Source organism: Dipteris shenzhenensis, chromosome 29 (genome assembly GCF_047967505.1).
Source record: "Dipteris shenzhenensis isolate YYH24624 ecotype China chromosome 29, Dip_SZ_1.0, whole genome shotgun sequence".
In the NCBI taxonomy this organism is placed as follows: Eukaryota; Viridiplantae; Streptophyta; class Polypodiopsida; order Gleicheniales; family Dipteridaceae; genus Dipteris; species Dipteris shenzhenensis.
In genome coordinates this window covers 16,995,730-17,015,790 of record NC_141624.1, presented here as the reverse complement: position 1 = coordinate 17,015,790, position 20,061 = coordinate 16,995,730, and the positions used below count along the sequence as shown (strand labels likewise).

Here is a 20,061-nt window from a genome sequence, read left to right as displayed (position 1 = left end):
GCAACATGGGAGACATTACAGAACCTCCAGAGGACATTCCCGGGTTTTTTAACGAACTCAGGAGTGAGTTCTTAGACGAGGGGAAGTATGTCATGTGCACGGATTGGTATCCAACGTGTACTGGGTACACAAGACTAGCTCAGGTAGCCTGGGGAGGCTTAGAGCTAGGCAGGCTTGATTCTCGGGTTGAGGATACGAACCAGTTAGAGGTCTTCGCTATTTTTGGCGCTTGGGGCCCAAGTCTATATAAGGGCCCAGAGGTTCAGTTCTCAAGAGAACCGATGGGAGCAAGTTTTGTTCCCAGGTGCTAGGTCTAATCCAGGATTGAGTCGCGAACGCGCGCCTGCATCATAGTGTAGCCCAAGGCCCAACAGCAGATCCCAGGCTTCACAACACCACCTGGTGGTATGGGACACCACGCTGGTTAGGATCTGGTTGGGAGTTCGCGCTAGTAGCTCAGCTCGTGGCTCGGAGGGGACATCTCCTGATTCGGGATCACATCCCGTAGATGTCATGGTTGGGTGGTGAGCAGCCTGCTCAGTTTCCTCACGTTGGTGTGTTCTTGTGTTTGCTTGCAGATCAAAGGTTTCAGGAGTGCTGGGGACGTGTCACTAGTCTATTATGAGATCCGAGGACGATATCACTACCTCTTCTAGGAGGGGCATGGCTTTGGTCCACTTACATGGTTGATCCAATTTCCCAATCAGGTCTATGTTGGGCTCTATCTGATTGATATGCGACAATGAAGATATATACTGATGCAACAGATCAGAGAGCAGCAGGGATTGAGGGCACAGTCACAGAGATCGACAAAGCATAAACACTTGTTACAAATTTCAATGCATCTGCGTCTATTGCCGGCGAGCCTAAGGGAGAGGAGCTCGAGATGCGATGAGAGCATCATGGACTAGCAACAGGAGTCACCACCATGATACTGCCCGCCGACCACAGACACATGCTCCACATGCGACATAGAGAGGGCCACGCACGGTCCATCTCAGCCCTCCTCAGAAGTGACCACCAGAGACGAGGAGTCACCCTTGATGTAGCCCTTCGGATACAAAAATCGAGGAGACCATGCCCTCCACCGCATCGAGAGACAGCTCGACAGACACAGATACGAGAGCTTCTCACATCTCATCAAAGAGCCACTAGGTAACCTGGATATATGGAACCTAGGCATGTACTACACTCTCTTGATATTTTGCTACTCCACTTTGTTCACTAGTTTAGCACTTTAGCTTTCAGCAAGGGCCTTAGTGAGCCCTTTGCTTCAGCCCCTAGTGGCTTGTATGAGTTACCTTTTGGCTTTGCATTTGTCTCATAAGCCCGTCAGACCTCCCGTAGATGTTAATACATCTCTCTCTCTCTCTCATAATTGGGGTTGCCATGTGCCCTCCCTAAAGCAGATGTAATAGATGGTTTTTTGCTGTCCCATAAACTTGTTGGTCTCCCATGGACATTAATAGACTTTCTTTCTTTCTTTCACACACACACACACACACACACACACATAGACACACACACACACAAACAATCATACATATACGTCCAATGCACATACGTGTGTCCACATCCAAACACACAAGGTACTAGCATTGAAGACAATGTCATTTCCCTTTGTCATCCAAAGGCTTTAATAATCGCTTGCACACTCATGCTTTATTAGTTAGTATGTGGTCATGGGCCTTGTGAACAAGTATGTGGGTGAGTAAAAACAAATTAAGAAAGAACCACCCATATCACAAGCAGAAATCTTGAATGTACCTTTTTTTCGAGGGCGCAACACTCTGCAAGGGCCTGTAAGTAAGGTTAAGCCACACCAAAGAAGTGGTCTGAGGAAGGTAGCAGTCACACAGGTGGTGAGCTTCGGAAGGAGCTTGTCACAGCAAGCAGAGATGCGCCGAACGATATGCAGGCTTAAGGACAAGATTGCAGCAGCAAGGCGATGAAATAGCCGGCAAGCCCCCTCAAATAGGCCACGGATTTTCCACACTGTGCCCTTGGCTATGCGGAGCACCAGTATGCGCACGTGACATGCTGCTCGCCCTCCACATGCCAAACTGACTAGTGCTCTGCATCCCTGTATGAGCTTCCACCCTACTGCTCCCACTCCCTTCAACCATAGTGCCGGCACCACCTTCCTTACCCAATTATCCAGCCTCACCATACAAATCCCTGCACGTGCCATGGCCATTGTGAGAGGGTGACAATTTTTCATGGGCACCACCACCAGTCTGCTGCCACCTGTAAAATCCATCCAGCCACCCATGCACGCATTAGTCCCTTATGCACTGTGCTTCTTGCACAAGTAAACTTGCTTTTTCAAAATAATACGACGGAATTTCGAGGAAGAGTCATGAAACAAGGATGCACTTGAATGGACATTGGATGTGTTTGGAAATAAATTCGTAAGGGAGAACAAGGACACAGAGAGAGAGAGAGGTGGGGGGGGGGGGAGGGGGGAGAGATGATAATGATTTTATTAAATTCCACTCAAAGAGAGAGGATGGGCATTGTTTGGAGGGGGGTTTTGCAGATATGATATTATAATGTCCACCTGGAGACCCACGTGATAGAGAATTAGAATCGGCAGGCAAGTTTAGTAACCTCGGAGTGCACAACACTTGGTTGCCAGACCTCACAACCACAATGGACTGAGTAAAGTTGTCTAGCCTATTCTCCAGAGGCCCCTTGGGCTTTTACTGTGATACCTTGATTTTTTGGCATGACTTTATGTTGAAGGGCATGCTTTCTGAAGTGTAGAACAAGCAGAATCCACTGCTTTCAAGCTATATCAAGCAAACATTTTCGTTCTTATCCAGGTGAGAATATGCACTGTAATCAGTGCCTTTGGGATTGTGGGTGTTCACAAATGATCAGAAAGATAGGAATACAGAGGTGCTTGTGCCTTGGATCCAACATATGATTTCCATGTGTACGTCCATTCACAGTAAGCATTCTGTTATTATACCAAGTGAAACCTATGTGATTAGCACTTATGTTATGAGTGATAAGATACGCCCAGAACATGCTTGCACCTGAATTTCAGCACTCTTTGTTTTAATGTGATATAAAGTGTCCTTTTTCAGCCAAAATCTGTACAATTAGTGCTTCCGGGGTTGTAAGTATTTACATACAACAAGAATGACAAATACGGATATCCTTGTACCTGGGTTTTCAACTCCTGTATGTGATTTTTTATTAGACTTCTTCAGGCTTTCAGTTTTACGACCTCTTTCCTTTGCCTTTTCCTTAGCTAACGAGGATATATTCTTGCCTTTGTTTCCTTTTCTCTGCTTCTTTTCCTTCTTCAGATCTCCATCTGTCATCCCTCCAACTTGAGACTGAAAAGTCGGTGGTTCACCCTGATTGTAATGTTGCATCTTTATTGCACTCTCCAAGCATTGTTGATTCCCTTCTTCTGGGACATCTTTGCCTCTTTTCTCTGTTTTCCCTTTGCCTCCTGATTTCTTTTTTGTTCCCTTTTTTGGTGAGGAGGAAATTCTCGGCCCACCAACTTCCAAGTCTTCATCCTTATGAGCTTCAGGATAATAATATGTTGCAGGTGGCATGCCTGGATTATAAGGCAATCCTTGTAATCCAGTAGAGCCTCCATAGAATGGCACTGACATCATTGGGAATGTTCCTATATAAGAAGGCGGGGGGTGAACCAGGTAAGGTAGAGCACATAGTGGCATCTGGTCAGGCGGGTAATGTTGACCAGATTGCTGCATAGGTGCACTTTGGCTGTAATATTGATTACCCTGCTGCATGATCTGCCCATATGTGGGTGCATCATAGTAACAATCATCAGCTTGAGGCTGAGAAACTGCTTCATATTGCTCATGCTCTGGTGGCATTGTTTCACCCTGAGCTGTTTCACTGGAAACTAGTGAGCCCACCTCCAAATTCCTCAATATCTTATTGGTGGCCATAAAAGAAAATGGTTTCTCTCTTGTTTTCTTTCCCTTCCCCTCTTTCTTTCGAGCCTTGTTACCTGGATTAGTATTAGGCCTTTCTGCTTTCTTTCTAGGATTCTGTCCTTTTGTTTCATCTTCCTTTTCATTCTTTACCTCTGCCTTATTTTTCTTTAGGTCTTGGCCTTGACAGGTACCTGCGGTTGTTGCAGGAACTAGACCCGCTGTTGGAAGTGGTAATGACTGAGGTTCTTCAATGATAAATTCTGGGGATTTTTTATGTGATAGTGTAAAGGCCTGTATGACTGATCTTAGTTCATGTTGCTTTGCAGGCATGGAAGAGGGCATATTCCTTCTGCTTGCTGAAATCATCTTTTCAGTAGCCTGAGAGGAAGCTGGCCTGATTTTGAACGATGGAAATGGCTTCGCAAATGGATGTTGTTCCATTTGGTCCCAGATGAAAGCCTCCTGGGATTGACCTAGTGCTGTGGAGATGAGAGGTAGGATTGGAGGATGCTCTCCCCCTTGAAATGAGGATTTGATGGTATCCCAGCAAGGAGCTTGGGCATCAACAGAAGCTTCCCCCTCCCACGAACAGTTGAAAATTTGTGGGCATCCACCCAATGGTTGTGTGCTGAAATCCTGTGGATTCCAGTGTGAATCTGGTAGTTTTGGGGCAGCTTCACAAAAGGTTCCTGGCAGCCTTGCAGATGGAGGTTGGTCTTCTGGATCTTGTGGCTGTGTCATGAGAGAGGGTTGAATCAATTGAAATGGTCTTCTTGCTTTAACACCATAAGTATCTACTATTTGAGGCATTGATAATGGTTTTGCAACGGAATGACTTGTTTCATGGCTGATGCCAGAAACAACAGGTGACTGAGCATCCAAAATATGCAAACCAGCAGACTGCAATTGGGCTCCTACAGCCAACAAGCCATCTACCTGCTGCTGCTGGTAATTCATCAAAGGCCCCAGCTGTCCCACTGAATCATATGCTCGTGAGAGCTGTATCTGATCAGACAAAGGGAAAGTACCAATTTCGTGTCCAGGTTCTACGCTTGAGACAAAGCCAGGTTCACCATAGCTTTTTCCCAGAGCTGAGCATTCATTTCCCACATGTCCTGGTTGGGATTGATAAATTCTCATGAGATACTAATTTTTTCATCGACACACAAAAGTCAAATAAGTTCAGCATCTCTAGTTAGATATTACCAATTGTAAAGTAAATTATACAAAAGGACTTGGGCTGGTACCAATAATACCTGCAGATACATATTTTTTCCACTGCCTTGATCGAAAGTCTTCCTTAGCATAATCAGCATTTTGGTAACTGTAGGGGGAAAGTTCCCTAGATTTCCTGCAAAAGTTGGGTCTTTGCACAATGACTGCTGCAGTCCCATGAAGTTCTGAATGAAGTGCACCTTCTCGATTTTGCTTTAATCCAAAAACCCTTTGTTGTTGATTATATCGAGCCTAGAAAAGCAAAGCATACATAATAAGATATATTTTTTTTGTTTTTCATGGCAAGGACTTCTCGTAAGTATGAAAAAACCCCAAGAGCAAAGTGCTCATACATAGCTTGAGAAAAACTCGAGAGGTTCAAGCCCTACTCAACGAAAAATCCCGGTAACGATCTAGGTCTGAGGCTGAAAATCATCCCATCGATACCAAATTGGAAAACTCAGTCAAAAAGAAGGAATTTGATTGAACAAGGAGGCTCCTAGTACACAAGCTGCTGGTCCTGAGCTCTTGCCTCAGCCTCCACCCTCTCCTCTACCTCGCCTCCCCCCTCCTCCTTCCGCCTCCTCTCCACCCCTCCTCCTCCCACCTCCTTCCTCCTCTTCATCCCGCATCCTCCCGCCTTCATCTGCATCCACCCTGCCTCCTCCTACCACCCACCCCACCTCCTCACACCTACAGCCCCCGCCTCCTCCCTCCGCCCACCCTGCCGCCTCCCTCCTGCGGCCCGCCACCTCCATCCCGCCCCTCCTCACCTCCCTTCCGCCCCCCCCCCGGCTTATTCCGCCTCCCTGCCTCCTCCCAACTTCAGCCTCCTCCGCCCGCCTCTCTCCCCTCCACCTCCACCTCGCCTCCTCGCTACGTCCACCCCCGCCCCGCCTCAAACCCTCCCCCTCCACCTCGCCTCCCCACCACCCCCCTCTTCACCTTCCTCCTTTGTGAGGGCTCTCCCTCTCCATCGGCAGCAATCTGTAGGGGTGTAGCATTTTGCCCGCTCCCCCGCAGCAGCAACTGGCCCTTGGTTTTTTTCCTTCCTTCCCTCCGAGCAGTGGTGAGCGATTTGTTTGTCTTGGAGAAATATTTTCTTGGTGGTAACCCTTGGTCTAGCCAAAGGGGCTCTATGGCAGCACCCTCGAATCCCACAACCGTTAAGATTCTTCTTTCCCCAACCGACAAGCAACAGGTGAAGCATGCAGTTCGGTCAATTCAGGACAAGGCAGTAGTGGGCATAATAGTTGGTCTCACACCCACGAGGAGACAGGTGAGAGACTGGATTCAGGCGAGTCTAGCATTAGAAGGGGACCACATCCAGGAGGTCACCATCTACAGAAGAGGCGTTTTCCTCATCCAGCTAAGCTCTCCTGCTACCGCCTTGACACGTGTGGAGCAGAGCCCCATCCTCCTTGGCCCGCATCTGGTGTACCTCTTCCCTTGGTACCATGGCTCACAGTGGAGGACATGGACACGACACAGCATGTTCCCCGATTCCCGGTGACGCTCCCCTTCCCAGAGCCATCCTTCCCTCCATTGGCAGGGTGTTTGGCACGGTGCTAGAGTCCCCGCCAGATTCGGCACCTTCAGTGATAGCAGATGACGGGGTCCCCAGGATCAAATTGGTGGTTGAGAGTCCAGAGTCCCTCCCAGAGTTGATCCTCCTCAAGACCCTCGAGGGGATACACTATGTCAGAGAGTGGAGATCTCCGGTTTACCAGGCCAGTGTCTTTGTTGCAGGCAAATGGGCCATCTAGCCCACAACTGCCCTCATGGTCAGGGAACCCCCCACCCCCGCCGCAAGAAAGGCACAGTCGGTAGGCTAGAGCCCAGCACCCCCTCAGACAGGAGCAGCAGGAGTCCCAACCCTCCTTAGTGACACCTTCAGAGGGAGAGTGGACCCAGGTGGGGAAAAAGAAAAAGAAACGAAGTAAATTGGCTCAAAAGCGCTACAGGCAACGGGCTAGACACAAGGGGAGAGAGAGAGAGAGGCACCCGTGGAGGAGCAACGCCGCAGGAGCCCTTGGTTGGAGACCCTTCCCCCCCAACAGCAGGGACCATCGCTCAGCCAGTCAATCCCCCATCAGTGGAGGTACAGCGAACAGTCACCCTTGCGTCAGCAGTGTGCCTCAGGAGCTCCTGACATTGCGATGGCAGAAGCTATGAAGGGTAGCCCAGCAGCGATTGAGGAGAAGGGGATTTAGAGCTCAAGTGTGTCTGATCAGCAGAGCGGGCCTATGATTGCCCCTTTTCCCTCCCGCCCCCCTCCCCCTCCCGCCCCCCTCCCCCTCCAGACCCCTCTCCCACTCCACGCCCTCCCCCTCCTCCCGAGCCCCCCCTTCCCTCTCCCCCCCTCGCCACTCCTACTATAGTCATCCTCACCACCCGCCCCCCTTCCCCCGCCTCCCCCCCTCCCTCCGCCCCGCCGGCCTCGCCCTCCATAGCAGCTTCTTCAACCTCCCCCCCCTCCCACCCCCCTATCAGACCTGCCCCGGCTCCCCTGCCAATAGGCAAGGGCACGACTACATCCCGCTCCACTTCTTCATCTCAGCGGCCTATCCCCCTCCCTTCTCAGCCCTCCCATTCCAGGGGGATTCAAAGGAAAGAAGCTCGTCCTCTCCATCATAGCAGCAGCTCCCATTTTTCAGCCTGGGCGGCCTCTCCCGAGAGATTTTTGGAGATTGGGACCTTGGAATTACTTGGAGATCCCGAACTCTTACCCTCTACCACTGGAGGTGACGCTCACGATCTTGCAGCCCCGAAAAAGGGGTTCAATCAACGTATTGGGCTCTCAGACTCATCCAGTTTGGAGATTCTAGTTCGCCTCACTAGGACTAGATCTTTAGCACACCCATGGTGCTGAAGTGAACTTCCAGATGAGCTTCATGAGGGAGAAGCCGATTTATGGTTTGACAGTAGGGTTATCAGATTGCCACCTAAGGCAAGGATCGGTCAACCACACTACTGGCCACTCTAGAAGTGTGTTGAGATGTTCGGAGTGGAGGTTTCCTTCATGTTTCAGTGGGCACGGAAGATTGGCATAGAGCCAGTGTCCACCCTAGTAAGCCATCGCACGGGCACGGACTATTTGCCCTCCAAACCTCCCTCAAAGTCACAAAAGGCAGTTTTTCTGAAACAGGAACCCACCCACAAGCGACCCTTGTTTCCTGCTTCCCCCTCCTCACGAGTTGGACTATAGTGAGTTCGAACGTCCACGGGCTCCATGACCATGCACGTAGTTAGTCACAAAACCTGATCCTTCGGCAGGAGTTGCAGAGGGTAGTGGTAGGGCGAGCATTGGACTTCCTTTTGATAAAGGAGCACATGTTCTCAACATCAGACATCAGAGGGCGATACCACCTTCTTCCCGAGAGAGGCTCGGAGGTGTGGTCTCCTGCCGTAGGACGGAGCGGAGGGGTCTGCATCTCGGTCTCCTAGGCGGTGGCCCTCGAGCTCTACAATCAAGGTGAGCTTATCCCAAGGCAGGCAATTTGGATGGGAGCCAGGATGGGAGAGTCCAGGATTGGGATCCTGAATGCCCCAGCATGCAGACAGCACCGTCCGGCCTTTTGGAGAAGGCTAACAAAGTGTCTTCCATATATTGACTCTTGGATCGTTGGAGAAGACTTCAACAACCTGGAGTTTGGGGAGGACAAGCAGGGTGGTGCCGCTTTTTCCGAGATGCCGGTAGCAAAGCGGAGCACGTGGGAGCAGTTCATCTTCACAATCAGTGGGGCAAAGACCCGTGGCGAGAGCCAAAGTTCAGCAAGATACTTGGCAGCCTCCTATTCTCATTCGGTCAAAGGAGACATGATGCACTGCTTGAGAGGCTGGATCGCTTTTGCGTTGGGGACTAGGCACTCCACAAAGGCGGCTCTACAAGGATTCTAGTAGGCACCACGATGTCAGACCACTCTCCAGCAGTACTCTACCTAGAGCAGCTTTACCGGGTCTTCCCCAAAAGGGGGTCTGCATTCCGGACCTCCTATAGGATGAGGAGGTTCAGCAGGTTATGGCAGAGAATTGGCAGCAACCTGAGTCAGCATCCTACGAGGGCTAGGCTTCATGGGTGGCAGATGCGATTCAGAGGAGCAGTGAGGAGTTGCAGTCTCACGCCCTTAGACAGAGGAGGGCTCTTCAGGAACTCAAGCGTGCACTACGTCGAGACCTCGCCTCCATAGAGAGGCTCAAGGAGCAGTACCCAGGATCCCAGTGGCTTAGTGACAGATATGAGAGCGCAGGCCTTGAGCTCCAGGACACGGAGGTTAGACGGCGGGCTGAGTTCTACCACGCCACCCGGGCCCGTTGGGTACAGCAGGGGAGCAAGGATGAAGCAATTCTTTCAGACCACTGGGCCTCAATCGACAGGCACACGGTTACAGCGTTTACAGGATAGCGTTTACAGGATCCACAAGGCATTATGCACACCAATCCACATGAGATTCTAGAGCTGACCACGGATTTCTACCGCCAACTCTTTCAAGCAGAGAGGGTGACTCCGACTTGCCTTGTGGCCCATGAGCTAGTTTGGGACCACGTTCCAATGGTAGTCTTGCGGACGTTGTGCAGGAGTCTAGAGGAGCCTTTCACGGATGAGGAGCTCCAGAAGCCCTCAAGGCCCTCCCGACCCAGAAGTGTCATGGCGAAGACGGCTTGACTCTGGCCTTCTTCCAGAACTTTTGGGAGATCATTTCCACCCCTTTCCGCTTAGCCTGACAGTAGCCTCAGTCCCTGAGCAAGGTGTGGATTTGTTTGATCCCGAAAGGGGGAGATAGGTCAGACATTCAGTAGTGGAGATCAATCACCCTTCTTGACACCGTATACAAGATCAATCACCCTTCTTGACACTGTATACAAGATCCTCGCTAAGGTCTTGAGTTTGCGGTTGTGCCCTCATCTCACCGACATCATCCATGACACGCAGACCGGCTTTGTTCAGGAGCACAACATCCTAGATAACATTTTCACTTTCTGGGAGGCATTGGATTGGGTCAAGGAGTCACATCCTTTGGCCATCTCTCTCTTGGATTTTGAGAAGGCTTGCGACAGGGCGGAGTGGTCTTTCCTGGAGGGCACTATGCAGAGTTTGGGTTTCTCAGACAGATGGATTAGAGAAGTCTCTGCACTTTATGCGGGGAGCTCTAGTCAGATGCTTGTCGGTGTACACACGGGCGAGGCCTTTCCTCTCTCTCGCTCGGTCCGTCAGGGCTGTCCCCTAGCTCCCTTTCTTTTCCTTTTGTGGCGGAGGCATTGGGCTACTACTTGAGAGCATAGGTGGCGGGCCTCAAAGGATTGAGGCTCCCAATTAGACAGGAGGAGGAGCTACTAGACTCAAAGTTTGCAGATGGCACATTCTTGTATGTAGAGGGCACCACAGCAAGCTTGGAGAGAGTCAAAAAGGCCTCTCGCTATCTACTGTGAGGCCTCGGGTGCATGGATCAACTGGACAAAAACCATCAGTTTCTTCACACGCTCTGAGGAGACAGGAGATTTGAGAGTGAGGAGTGCCTTTGGCTTCCGCTGGATACCGCGGGGCCAAACAGCGAGATACCTCAGATGCCAGGTGGGTATTGAAATAACAGCAAAGCAGCATATTGCCCCGTCCGGCACAAGCTTCTCTACTAGAGCTCGGCCAAACTCTCCCTAGCGGGCCGTGCCCTAGTGGCAAACCAGCAAGCCCGTGATTGGAGCAGATGCGGGTGGAGGGGCAGTGTCACTACTGTTCTGCTGGATTTCTAGAGACGATCCCTCACTGCCTCTAGAGTTGTTGGGAGGAGAGAGAGAGAGAGAGAGAGAGAGAGAGAGAGAGAGAGTTGGGGGGGAGATTTATGATAATATTTGAACGACCAAAGGGTCTATGAGGCTGAAGAAAACTGGATACAATGAGAAACCTAAGGGGTGGAGTCAATAAGCTGGGCATCCACACCCAAGACTGATATCAGAGAGAGAGAGAGAGGATGGAAAAAGAAAGGAAGATCCTGCCAAGAAACAATAACTGCACGACTTTGGACCGAAAAAAGATGGAAAATGATTTGAAAAAAGAGAAAAAAGAGTGGGAATGGGGCAGCAAGCTAGGAGAAGCTACAGGAAGAGGGGACATGGTTGAATTTAAGAGGGCAGTCTTGGAGAGAGAAACAACAGAAGAGGAAGACAAGCAGAAACATGAGTGAAGATGAGCATAAAATGAGGGAAGACGGAGGAAACAGTCTGGGGGATGAGTGAAGACTTGGCTGGAGCAGGGAAGCTAGCAGAATAGAAAAGGCAAGGGGGAGGGGGAGGAGAGGAGCAGGCAGGGAAACTCATTTGTCTATCTATGGGTATGATTTTAGCAAAGCAATGATTATATTACTGTAATGTCAAATATATGCAAGGCTCATCTTTTCTCAAGAGAATCCATCTTAGCATGCTTCATATAACATATAAGATATGTTTGGTAAATTTTCACTTCAAATTACCTGCATTTTTTGCTCCTGGATGCGTTGCAAGGCACGCTTCAACCTTTTACTTAATTTGATTCTAGCCTTTTCATGTAACTGGAGTACCAAAATCCACTACATGCAAGTCAGGATCTACTCATGTACTGCATATTGAATGCACTCAATGGCTATTTTTCAACATTGCCAGTCTTGCTTTACAAGCTAATTTGATGTCAAAAGCAATCATAATCAGTGAAATATACATTTAAAAGATGGAATTTATTCACACTGCTATCAAACTCTTTACTATCATCCCTATTTGTCAGTAAAGTTGCTCTCTCATTGCAAAATTTTATAAACCAAAAAACCAGTACACAGAGGACATCGTTTTGATGAGCAATGATGCTGTTAGCATTTTCAAGTGAATACCTAAATGAGATGCCCTTATGCACAATGAACTTGAGAATGCTGGTGGTGTCCATTTAAAGCCAAAGGTGTTTCTGAAGTGTAAAGGTTAAGGTGAAAAACCCATGTCGGATGAACTATTTTGGATCAGGAATCATCAGTACCGCCGACAAATCTCATTTTTGTTAAGGAAAAATAGCTAAAAAGGATTCAATTGTAGGCATGAAATCTACTGTGTCTCTAAAGAGTGCAATACAGGGGGCAGACAGACTACATGTATTTTAGTAGTTTGAAGTGACTACATGTATAACCATTGAATCAAGACTAACAGCAAGTAGTCCATTTGCATTAAAGAAGTTTTGGCCATGATTAGAAATCCTGAAGCTTCACGATGAAGATCCTTGAATAGTTGAGAATCATATTGAAATCATGGCCTGTTCATGTAGTCCGAATTCGATTCATGCTAAACCTTGGAGTTTCTCTATTCCTAAAGTTGTCTATGCAACTTATTCTTGTAGATTATTTAAAAACTGCCTATTGTGCCCAACAGAGCCAAATTCAGGGGAAACATCGTGAGTATGGACTTGGGAGGTCCTTGCTCATAAACAACTTTGGCACTCACAACAAAGGTAGCATTTTAAAAATCTTTAGCCATCTCCATTACGGATTTGCATTTCTTTCGAGTTAAATATCTTTGAAACCCATGTGCTGCTAGAGCTTCATATAAGCTCGCAGCTTCAATGGGACCTGGAAGATTGAAAATGGACATCAGCAAAATTCCATAAGGAAACCCTCAAAAAAGTAGTACACTGCATTAATTAATTGCACGAGCCCTTAATTAATCATTGGCAGATAGTTGGAGAAACGAAGATCTCTTTGCCCTAGTTGGCATTGCGGCTCACAGTGGGTACATAGCTACCCAAAAGAGGCAGATCTCAAGTGTGTCAACTCTGCCATTCACAATCAGAGCCTATTACTATTACTTGAGAAAGTGCATTATGGGGTTTCGTCACTAGACAATCACCACTCATGAGGCCCAAAGGCTACTAGAAACCCACTATTGAGCTGTCTCCCTTCTTCAGAAACATATTTCATACTCTGATTCCATCTGGCTCATCCTCTGTTGTCACGGACATCCACAGCCCGTGGTCATGCTGGCTGACCCCCAGTACAGCAGCCACGTGGGCTGCTGTACAGCTCAGTGCAGACGCAGGTGCAGGCACAGCAAGAGCAGGCGCAGGAGCAAGTGGTGACATCAGTGCTGATGTCAGCAATCAGCGATGACTGCCATGTCAGCACATAGGGCCAGGGCAAGCAGACGAGCCGAGGCAGGGACACTCTGTATCTGACAAATCTGGCTCCCAGCATGGGCTGCCATACATTCCTGTTGGGCGTACCAAGGAGTCAAAAAGCAATCCTTTGGATCCTGAAAGTGAGAGCTGAAGCACTGTCTCTCTAGTCTAGCCAATGAAGCATATCCTCTGCTCAGGCGCGCCTGCATCACGGGTCTCATGGTAAAGATGGGTCCAGAAGAGACAACCCCCAAATAAGTGTAGGATGAAACTACCTCAACAGGGGACCCATCAAATGTGAAATGCTCATTGCGCATGACGACTCGAGATGTATTGAAAATCATAATGTATTGAAGATCATAACCTTGGTTTTACCCAAGTTGATCTTTAAATCATGAGACTCACAAAAGGACTATAGTGCGTCAAGGTGTCTTTGGAGCCCCTCTGCTGAGGAAGACAAGAGAGCTACATCATCATCTGGATCAGCGTGCCCACGAGAGAGCAGCCTACCCCACCCTATGCCTGCATCACTATCTCGAACTCATCGACGTAGAGGCCAAACAAGGTAGGTGATAGTGGGCACCCTTGTTTGACCCCGATAGTGCTCATGATCTCGTCTGTCCATCCAAATCCTGTCCAGACTCTACCTGAAACTCACTCATAAAGTGCCATGACAGCCCAAATGATCTCTTGGTCACCTGAAACTCACTCATAAAGTGCCATGACAGCCCAAATGATCTCCTGGTCGTAACCCAGATCCTGTAGACGTCGTATGAGGCGGGCTCTCGAAACGGTGTCAAATGCCTTGCGGAAGTCCTCAAAGCAACAGTAAACCCTCTGCTTCCGTGCCCTCGCCTCCTCGATGATACATCTGAGCACGAGAATGTGGTCCATGGTCTCATGATCCCGCCTGAAACTAGCCTGTCCCACTGCTTTGAGTCCTCGACACTCCGCAAATCTGCTGACCTCAGAATCAAGTACTGATGCATAAATCTTGGACATGACGTGTCCAATCATAATGGTCTTGTAGTTCTCCGGGTTCATGGGATCCCCTGCCTTGTGGATGGGTGAGATAGCGTTGATGGTCCAGGTGCGTGGAAACCCCAAGCAAACGACTTCATTAAATAGCTTGGCTAAGATCGGGGCTAGGAGGTTAATCCCATATGCAATGAACTCAGTATATAGTCTCTCATGATCCTTCGCTCGGTCATTATGAAGTTTCATTACGGCATCCTTTAACCCCCCTTAGTGAAGAGGTGCAGGATGTGCGGCGTGGCATATGTGATAGGTTAGGGGCTGGCTGATTTGGGATATCATAGAGCGTGCATGCATAATCAGACCACACCTGAGTGTCAATGAGTGGTGGGGGGGACCGTCCCTCTAGAAATCTCCACCAGAAGTCCTTAGAGTTGTTACTGAACAGAATGTTCAGTAGCTCCTCCTCGTTCCGATGCACAAAGTCAAGTTTCTTCCTGCATACCAGACGGCGGTACTCCCTCGCTTGGAAGGCTGTTTTTTGTTTCAAATTTGAGCTAACGGCGTAAAGCCTTACAATCATCATCGTACCAGCTATTACAGGGTACGGTCCCAGGAGGTGGTGGGCGGGCATAGTCACATGAAAACGTGTTTGGTCATGTCGAAACGCAACGAAACGTTTCGTCACAAAACATTTCGAAACAAGACAAAACACTCTGCCCGAAACACGGTTTCGCCCAAATCCTGAAATATTTTTTTAAACAATTTTTTCCTATTTTTTCAATGATTCAATGTTCATATATCCAGATTCTATAATACATATGCTTTTGAATCCTTAAAGATTGATTTATATGAGGTTGAAACTTGAGAATCAAGATTGAAAGCTTGAAATAAATTTGAAGAATGTGTTGGTGTTTTGAATATCCTTTTTGGATGTCTTGACTTATATTCCTCTTTGTTAACTATGAACTTAAATATAACATATCTTAGTAGCCACTATCCTTGAATATATATATTATCATTTCAAAACCTATCCGTTTCATCTGACAACACGAAACGAAACGAAACAAAACCTATCGAAACGACGAAACGGCGAAACATATGAAACGTTTCTTGTGACACTGTGGGCGGGTGGAGTGGGTGGTGTGGGGAAAGGCGTGAAGAGCAGCCTCGTGTAGTGAGCGAGTGACTAGGGCAGCACGGTCCTCTAGTAAGGGTATAAAGTCAATGTATGCAAGAAGTATGTACAAACGGCCAGGGTAAGTAGGTGAGTGATCGCGATCAAAGCGTACATCATGATAAGTGGAGTAAGAGCTCAACGGGGTAGAAAGTGCTGTGCGACGGAGATAGAAATGCTAAAGAAAAGATAGGTATGATCAGCCCCTGGAGGGAGAGGTGCTACGGTAAAGTCAGTGATGCGAGATGTGAAGGCAGGGGATCCCATGATGTAGTCCACAACACTAAAGCCTCCCCCATGTGGAAAGCAAGTGAAGCCACCTAATGCAGGCCATCTGTCAAGACCATTATAGATAATGAGATCATGCATCCTACCGAGGTCTAATAGGGCCTGCCCATAGGATGTAAGCGGTCCTCGTCTGGCAACCGAAACTTGTAGCATACTTGCCTCCTCAAGGTCAATGTCTAGCAGTAGAATGGAATCATCCCTGAAGTCGAGAAGTGGTGCCTGACGAGTGCATGTTCTCGCGTTGAAGTCCCCAACTAGGAGGACTTCCCCACGGCTAGAGAAGTCAACGATGGACTCATAAAGAGCAACAAATGGGGACGTCTCATCCTCCCCTCGAATATCTCTGGCAAAGCAGGAGGTCTCGAGGGGGAAATAGCAAACTGCAATAAACAAATCCCGGCTATCCATGTGTTGGATCCGAATCCAGAGAAACCTGGAGTGTGGATCCCTGTGCTTCACTGAGATGGTCCCCAAAAGTGTGGATCTGTAAAGGACTGCGACTCCTCCTAATCCTCAAACCCCTCCTGTATCCCTCATCTCATCTCTGTAGGCAAACTCCCATGTATACCGCTAACTGCTGGTAGTGGGCGCTCTGGACTCTGATGTGTCTCTGTGTAAAAGACTATGTCGTGACTTATATAGGATTCCGAGAAGTTCCCTGGTTCTAACTATAAGGCACCATTACAATTCCAGATGGTACAGGATAGGGTCTCGGATGTCTAGGTCTCATAGACCCTACCTCCCTATGCAGGAGGAGAGGTGGGTTCCCAACGAGGGCCTGTAAGGAGTCGTCCATCTCGTACTACTACCCACTTTCCCTCTTTGCGGGCCTAATCTCGCTGCTGCAACAGGAAACGCCTATCCTCAACTTGTAGTGGAGTGAGGTCCTCGTCCATGGAGATCACTAGCTGGTCTCATAAGGCTAACCTACGACGTAAAGCCGAATGTCATGCCTGGGCGTCATGGAACCAGATGATAAGGGGCTGCTTTCGGTTGGGGTCCCTACCAACCCACCATGCTCTCTCAATCTTGTGCTCAGTCGCCCCTATAGTAGTGGTCACAAAGGCCTATGCATCTACCATCGGGGTAGCCTCAGTGCGGGGAATCCCACGCACTTTGATGTTGAGAGCCTTGCTGGCTCTTTGTTGCTGCTCCAGGAGGGTAGCCGAAACGGTTACCCTTGCAGGTTCCCGTTTGGCTACGTCAACCCATCTGGACGTCTCCTCAATGGCAGATTGCATGCTCGCAATCTGTGCCTCCACAACTGGGGTGCTCCCTGGGATTGTACGTACAACAGTGACCTCCTGTCGGAGCTGTAAGATCTCCTGTCTGAGCCCCTGAATAAGATCAGCTTAGACTCGGATAGACTGAGACTACTCCTGTATGAGTCGTGCCTACTCCTGGGTGAAGCGTGTCTGCTCCTGTGCGAAGCGTGATAGCTCCCTCTCGCGCTCTCGGATGCTCTGGACCTCCATCAGCAAATACTCCCAAGCCTCTGATGGATTAGCTCGTCCGTGCTCTAACGGAAACTGATAGGACTGTGGCCTAAAAGTGTGAGGAAGAGACTGGAGGCTGGGTGATGACTGAGTAAGATGGGTACGGTATGGGGATGATGAGGCGATCTTAGTAGGGTGAGGGAGTGTGGGCTGACTAAGAGTCAGAGGGGGGAGAAATGTCGAGTAGTGCGGAACAGTGTATGACTCCTCCAAAGTAGGTGTCATAATCAGAGAGAGAACTGTAGCAGGAGAAGGAGGGAGAGATGGAAGAGATGGTGTCAGTGACAACCCCTCTATCCTAGGGGAGGATGGGGCAATCGATGTCATGGGTAGGGGTATATCAGATCCAGTAGCTATAACTGTAGAGGCTGTGGGCGGAAGTGGAACTGGAACTAGAGTTGACACTGAGGCTGAAGCTGAGGCTGGCGCTGAGGCTGAGTATGAGGATGTAGCTGATGTAGCTGAGACTGAAGCTGACATTGAAGCTGAGGCTGTGGCTGAAGCTAAGGCAGAAGTGGTCCCCGCCATTGCTTTGCTGTCCACTCCAAGTCCACTGCGGTTGTAGCGTGTGTTCACATCCTGAGTTTCAGCTATGTCTATTTTTTGGCTTTGTTGTCATCTTTCTTGGTGGCTTTATCGGTATCCTTGCCACCTTTTCCCATTTCGTTTGATTGACCCGTGTTTGGTGCAGGTCTTAGTGCAAGCGGGAGCGGGAGCATGAACATGAGCATGAGCTCCCTCCCCATGATGGGAGGTACCCCCAGGGGGGCTGAAAAGAGGCAGGGAGTGGGACAGATATCGAGGTGCAGTGGGGGGGGCTGTTGGCCAAGAGAGGCAGCCAATCAGCGCTGTTGATGTTGCCACAGCAGAGAGCAGCCAATAGGCTGCTGTGTGAGCGAGTCGGGGCTGTAGAGGGGCTGTAAGGGGCTGTAGGTAGGCCCGACAGTTTAGGGGGCTGTAGATAGGCTGAGAGCAGGCGGGGGGGCTAGGAGAGGTGTTGTGACAAGGGGGGAGTAGCTGAGAGGCTGGCGGGAGTAGTAGAGGTGTGGCGAGGGAGTGGCTGAGGGGTGGCGGGGGGGGCTGTAGGTAGGCTGAGAGCAGGCAGGGGGGCTAGTAGGGAAGGGGGGGCGGCTGGAGAGCAGGCGGGGGTGGCTGAGGGGTAGAGGGAGTAGCTGAGGGGTCGCGAGGGGGTGTATGAGGGATGGCGGGGAGCTGAGGGATGGCAGGTGGCTGGAGTGGAGGTGGCGGAGTAGAAGGGGAGGAGGCAGCGCAGCAGAGGCAGCTGCAGCAGGCGGGAGGGAGCTGCAGCAGGCGCGGAGGAAGCGAAGCAGGAGGGGAGGAGGCAGAGCAGCAGAGGCCGAGAAGGAGGGGCAGCAGAGGCGGAGCAGGAGGGGAGGAGGCGGCGCAGCAAAGGGAGCTGCAGCAGGCGGGGAGAGCAGCAACAGGCAGGGAGCAGGCGGGGCAGGAGGGACGGAGCAGGAGGGGAGGAGGCGGAGCAGCAGAGCTTGTCTTACCAAAGAAGTAGAAAGCAGAGCTCGTCTTACCAAAGCAGCGAGAGAGAGAGAGAGAGAGAGAGAGAGAGAGAGAGAGTCTATTAATATCCAGGGAAGACCACCTGGTCTATGGGACAGCAAGAAAACAGCTAGTAAATCTGCTTAGGGAGGGCACATGACAGCTCCTGAGGAGTGCAAACAGCAACTCCAAGTTATTTAGGGTACCCACAATATAGTCTGAAAATCAAAAGCATAATCGGCCATACATCTATTTAAGACTAATAGTCTTTTGATTTGGAATTAAATTCCTTGATGAGTGCTACGCCATCATGGAGTCTAGGGCTGAATGGATCGCCTTGGTGATGAAGAAGTGGCCCAGGGCAAAGTAGAAGTGCATGAACAAATACCTCGCTAAAAGCGCCTCTCGGCTGTTTCCCTCGAGAACCTTCTTGCACTCATGTTCTCTGCGATGAGGTTTACACGTAGACAAGAAGGACAGGAATGTGGGTGAGTCGGTGTGAGGTGGCAAAAAGGGAAGTGTGGGAAGACGGAGATATGTGGATACGAGACTAGGAGTGAACATATGACGGAAATTCAAGAATCCAAATGTGTCTGTTGCAAAGTCATAAGACTGAATAAACGCAGTACACATTTGGACGTCCACCTGGGGAAGTGTGACAGCATCAAACTCCATGAGAGACAAGCGGGCTATCTCATCAGGTGACAAGATGCTAGACAGCTTGAGTGTGGGATCAAGGAAAGGTTTGAAAACCACCCGAATGATCAAGGAAGATGAAGCAGGGGGTGGAAAATCACAAGCTGTACTTTGTGGGGCCAAATCACCGCCACCGGTACTGTGACCATTGTGCCCACTGGATCCTTGGATGGTGTTTTTATTGTACCTGTGGGGGGCAGATAGTCAGAGCCTCCATGATCTGAATTACAGGAACTCGAAAAAGGGGATAGCTCCTTATCTGATATGATAGTGATCCTATTGGAGGGAGGTGAATCTGCATCTGCTCGAGGTCATTTGGAAGTGCTCTGTGGTGTAGACCCGGCACCCAGGTCATCCGTGGTGCGTTTGCCAGGTGATGCCATGGAGGGTAGTCCAGAGCCTGTTCTGTGGCCTGCCCGAGCCCTATGGAAGTCAACGTATAGAGTATCTGAGGGTAATCTGGGTTTGTACTTGTGGCGAGGGGCACGAGCAGGCATGAACGACGGCTTGTATGGAGAGGAAAAGAGTGAGGAGGGGGTGTCGATGTCGAGGTCTAAAGTGGCAAAGATTCTTTAGCAGAGTTACCAATACAGGCCTAGTTGCGTCGTATGGAGAGGAAAAGAGTGAGAAGGGGGGGTCGATGTCAAGGTCTGG

At 49.6% G+C, this 20,061-nt stretch overlaps 1 protein-coding gene across 1 annotated transcript; it reads right to left on the bottom strand.

Moving 5' to 3' along the window:
• Positions 1-1,669: 1,669 nt before the first annotated feature.
• Positions 1,670-13,227, bottom strand: LOC147882505 (uncharacterized). The gene is made up of 4 exons (XM_087400428.1): positions 13,069-13,227; positions 5,183-5,393; positions 3,173-5,041; positions 1,670-2,247 (listed from the first exon to the last, which is right to left on the bottom strand). Exons 1-4 carry the CDS (start codon positions 13,225-13,227, stop codon positions 1,670-1,672), a joined length of 2,817 nt encoding a protein of 938 aa, XP_087256554.1.
• Between the last annotated feature and the right edge of the window lie 6,834 nt (positions 13,228-20,061).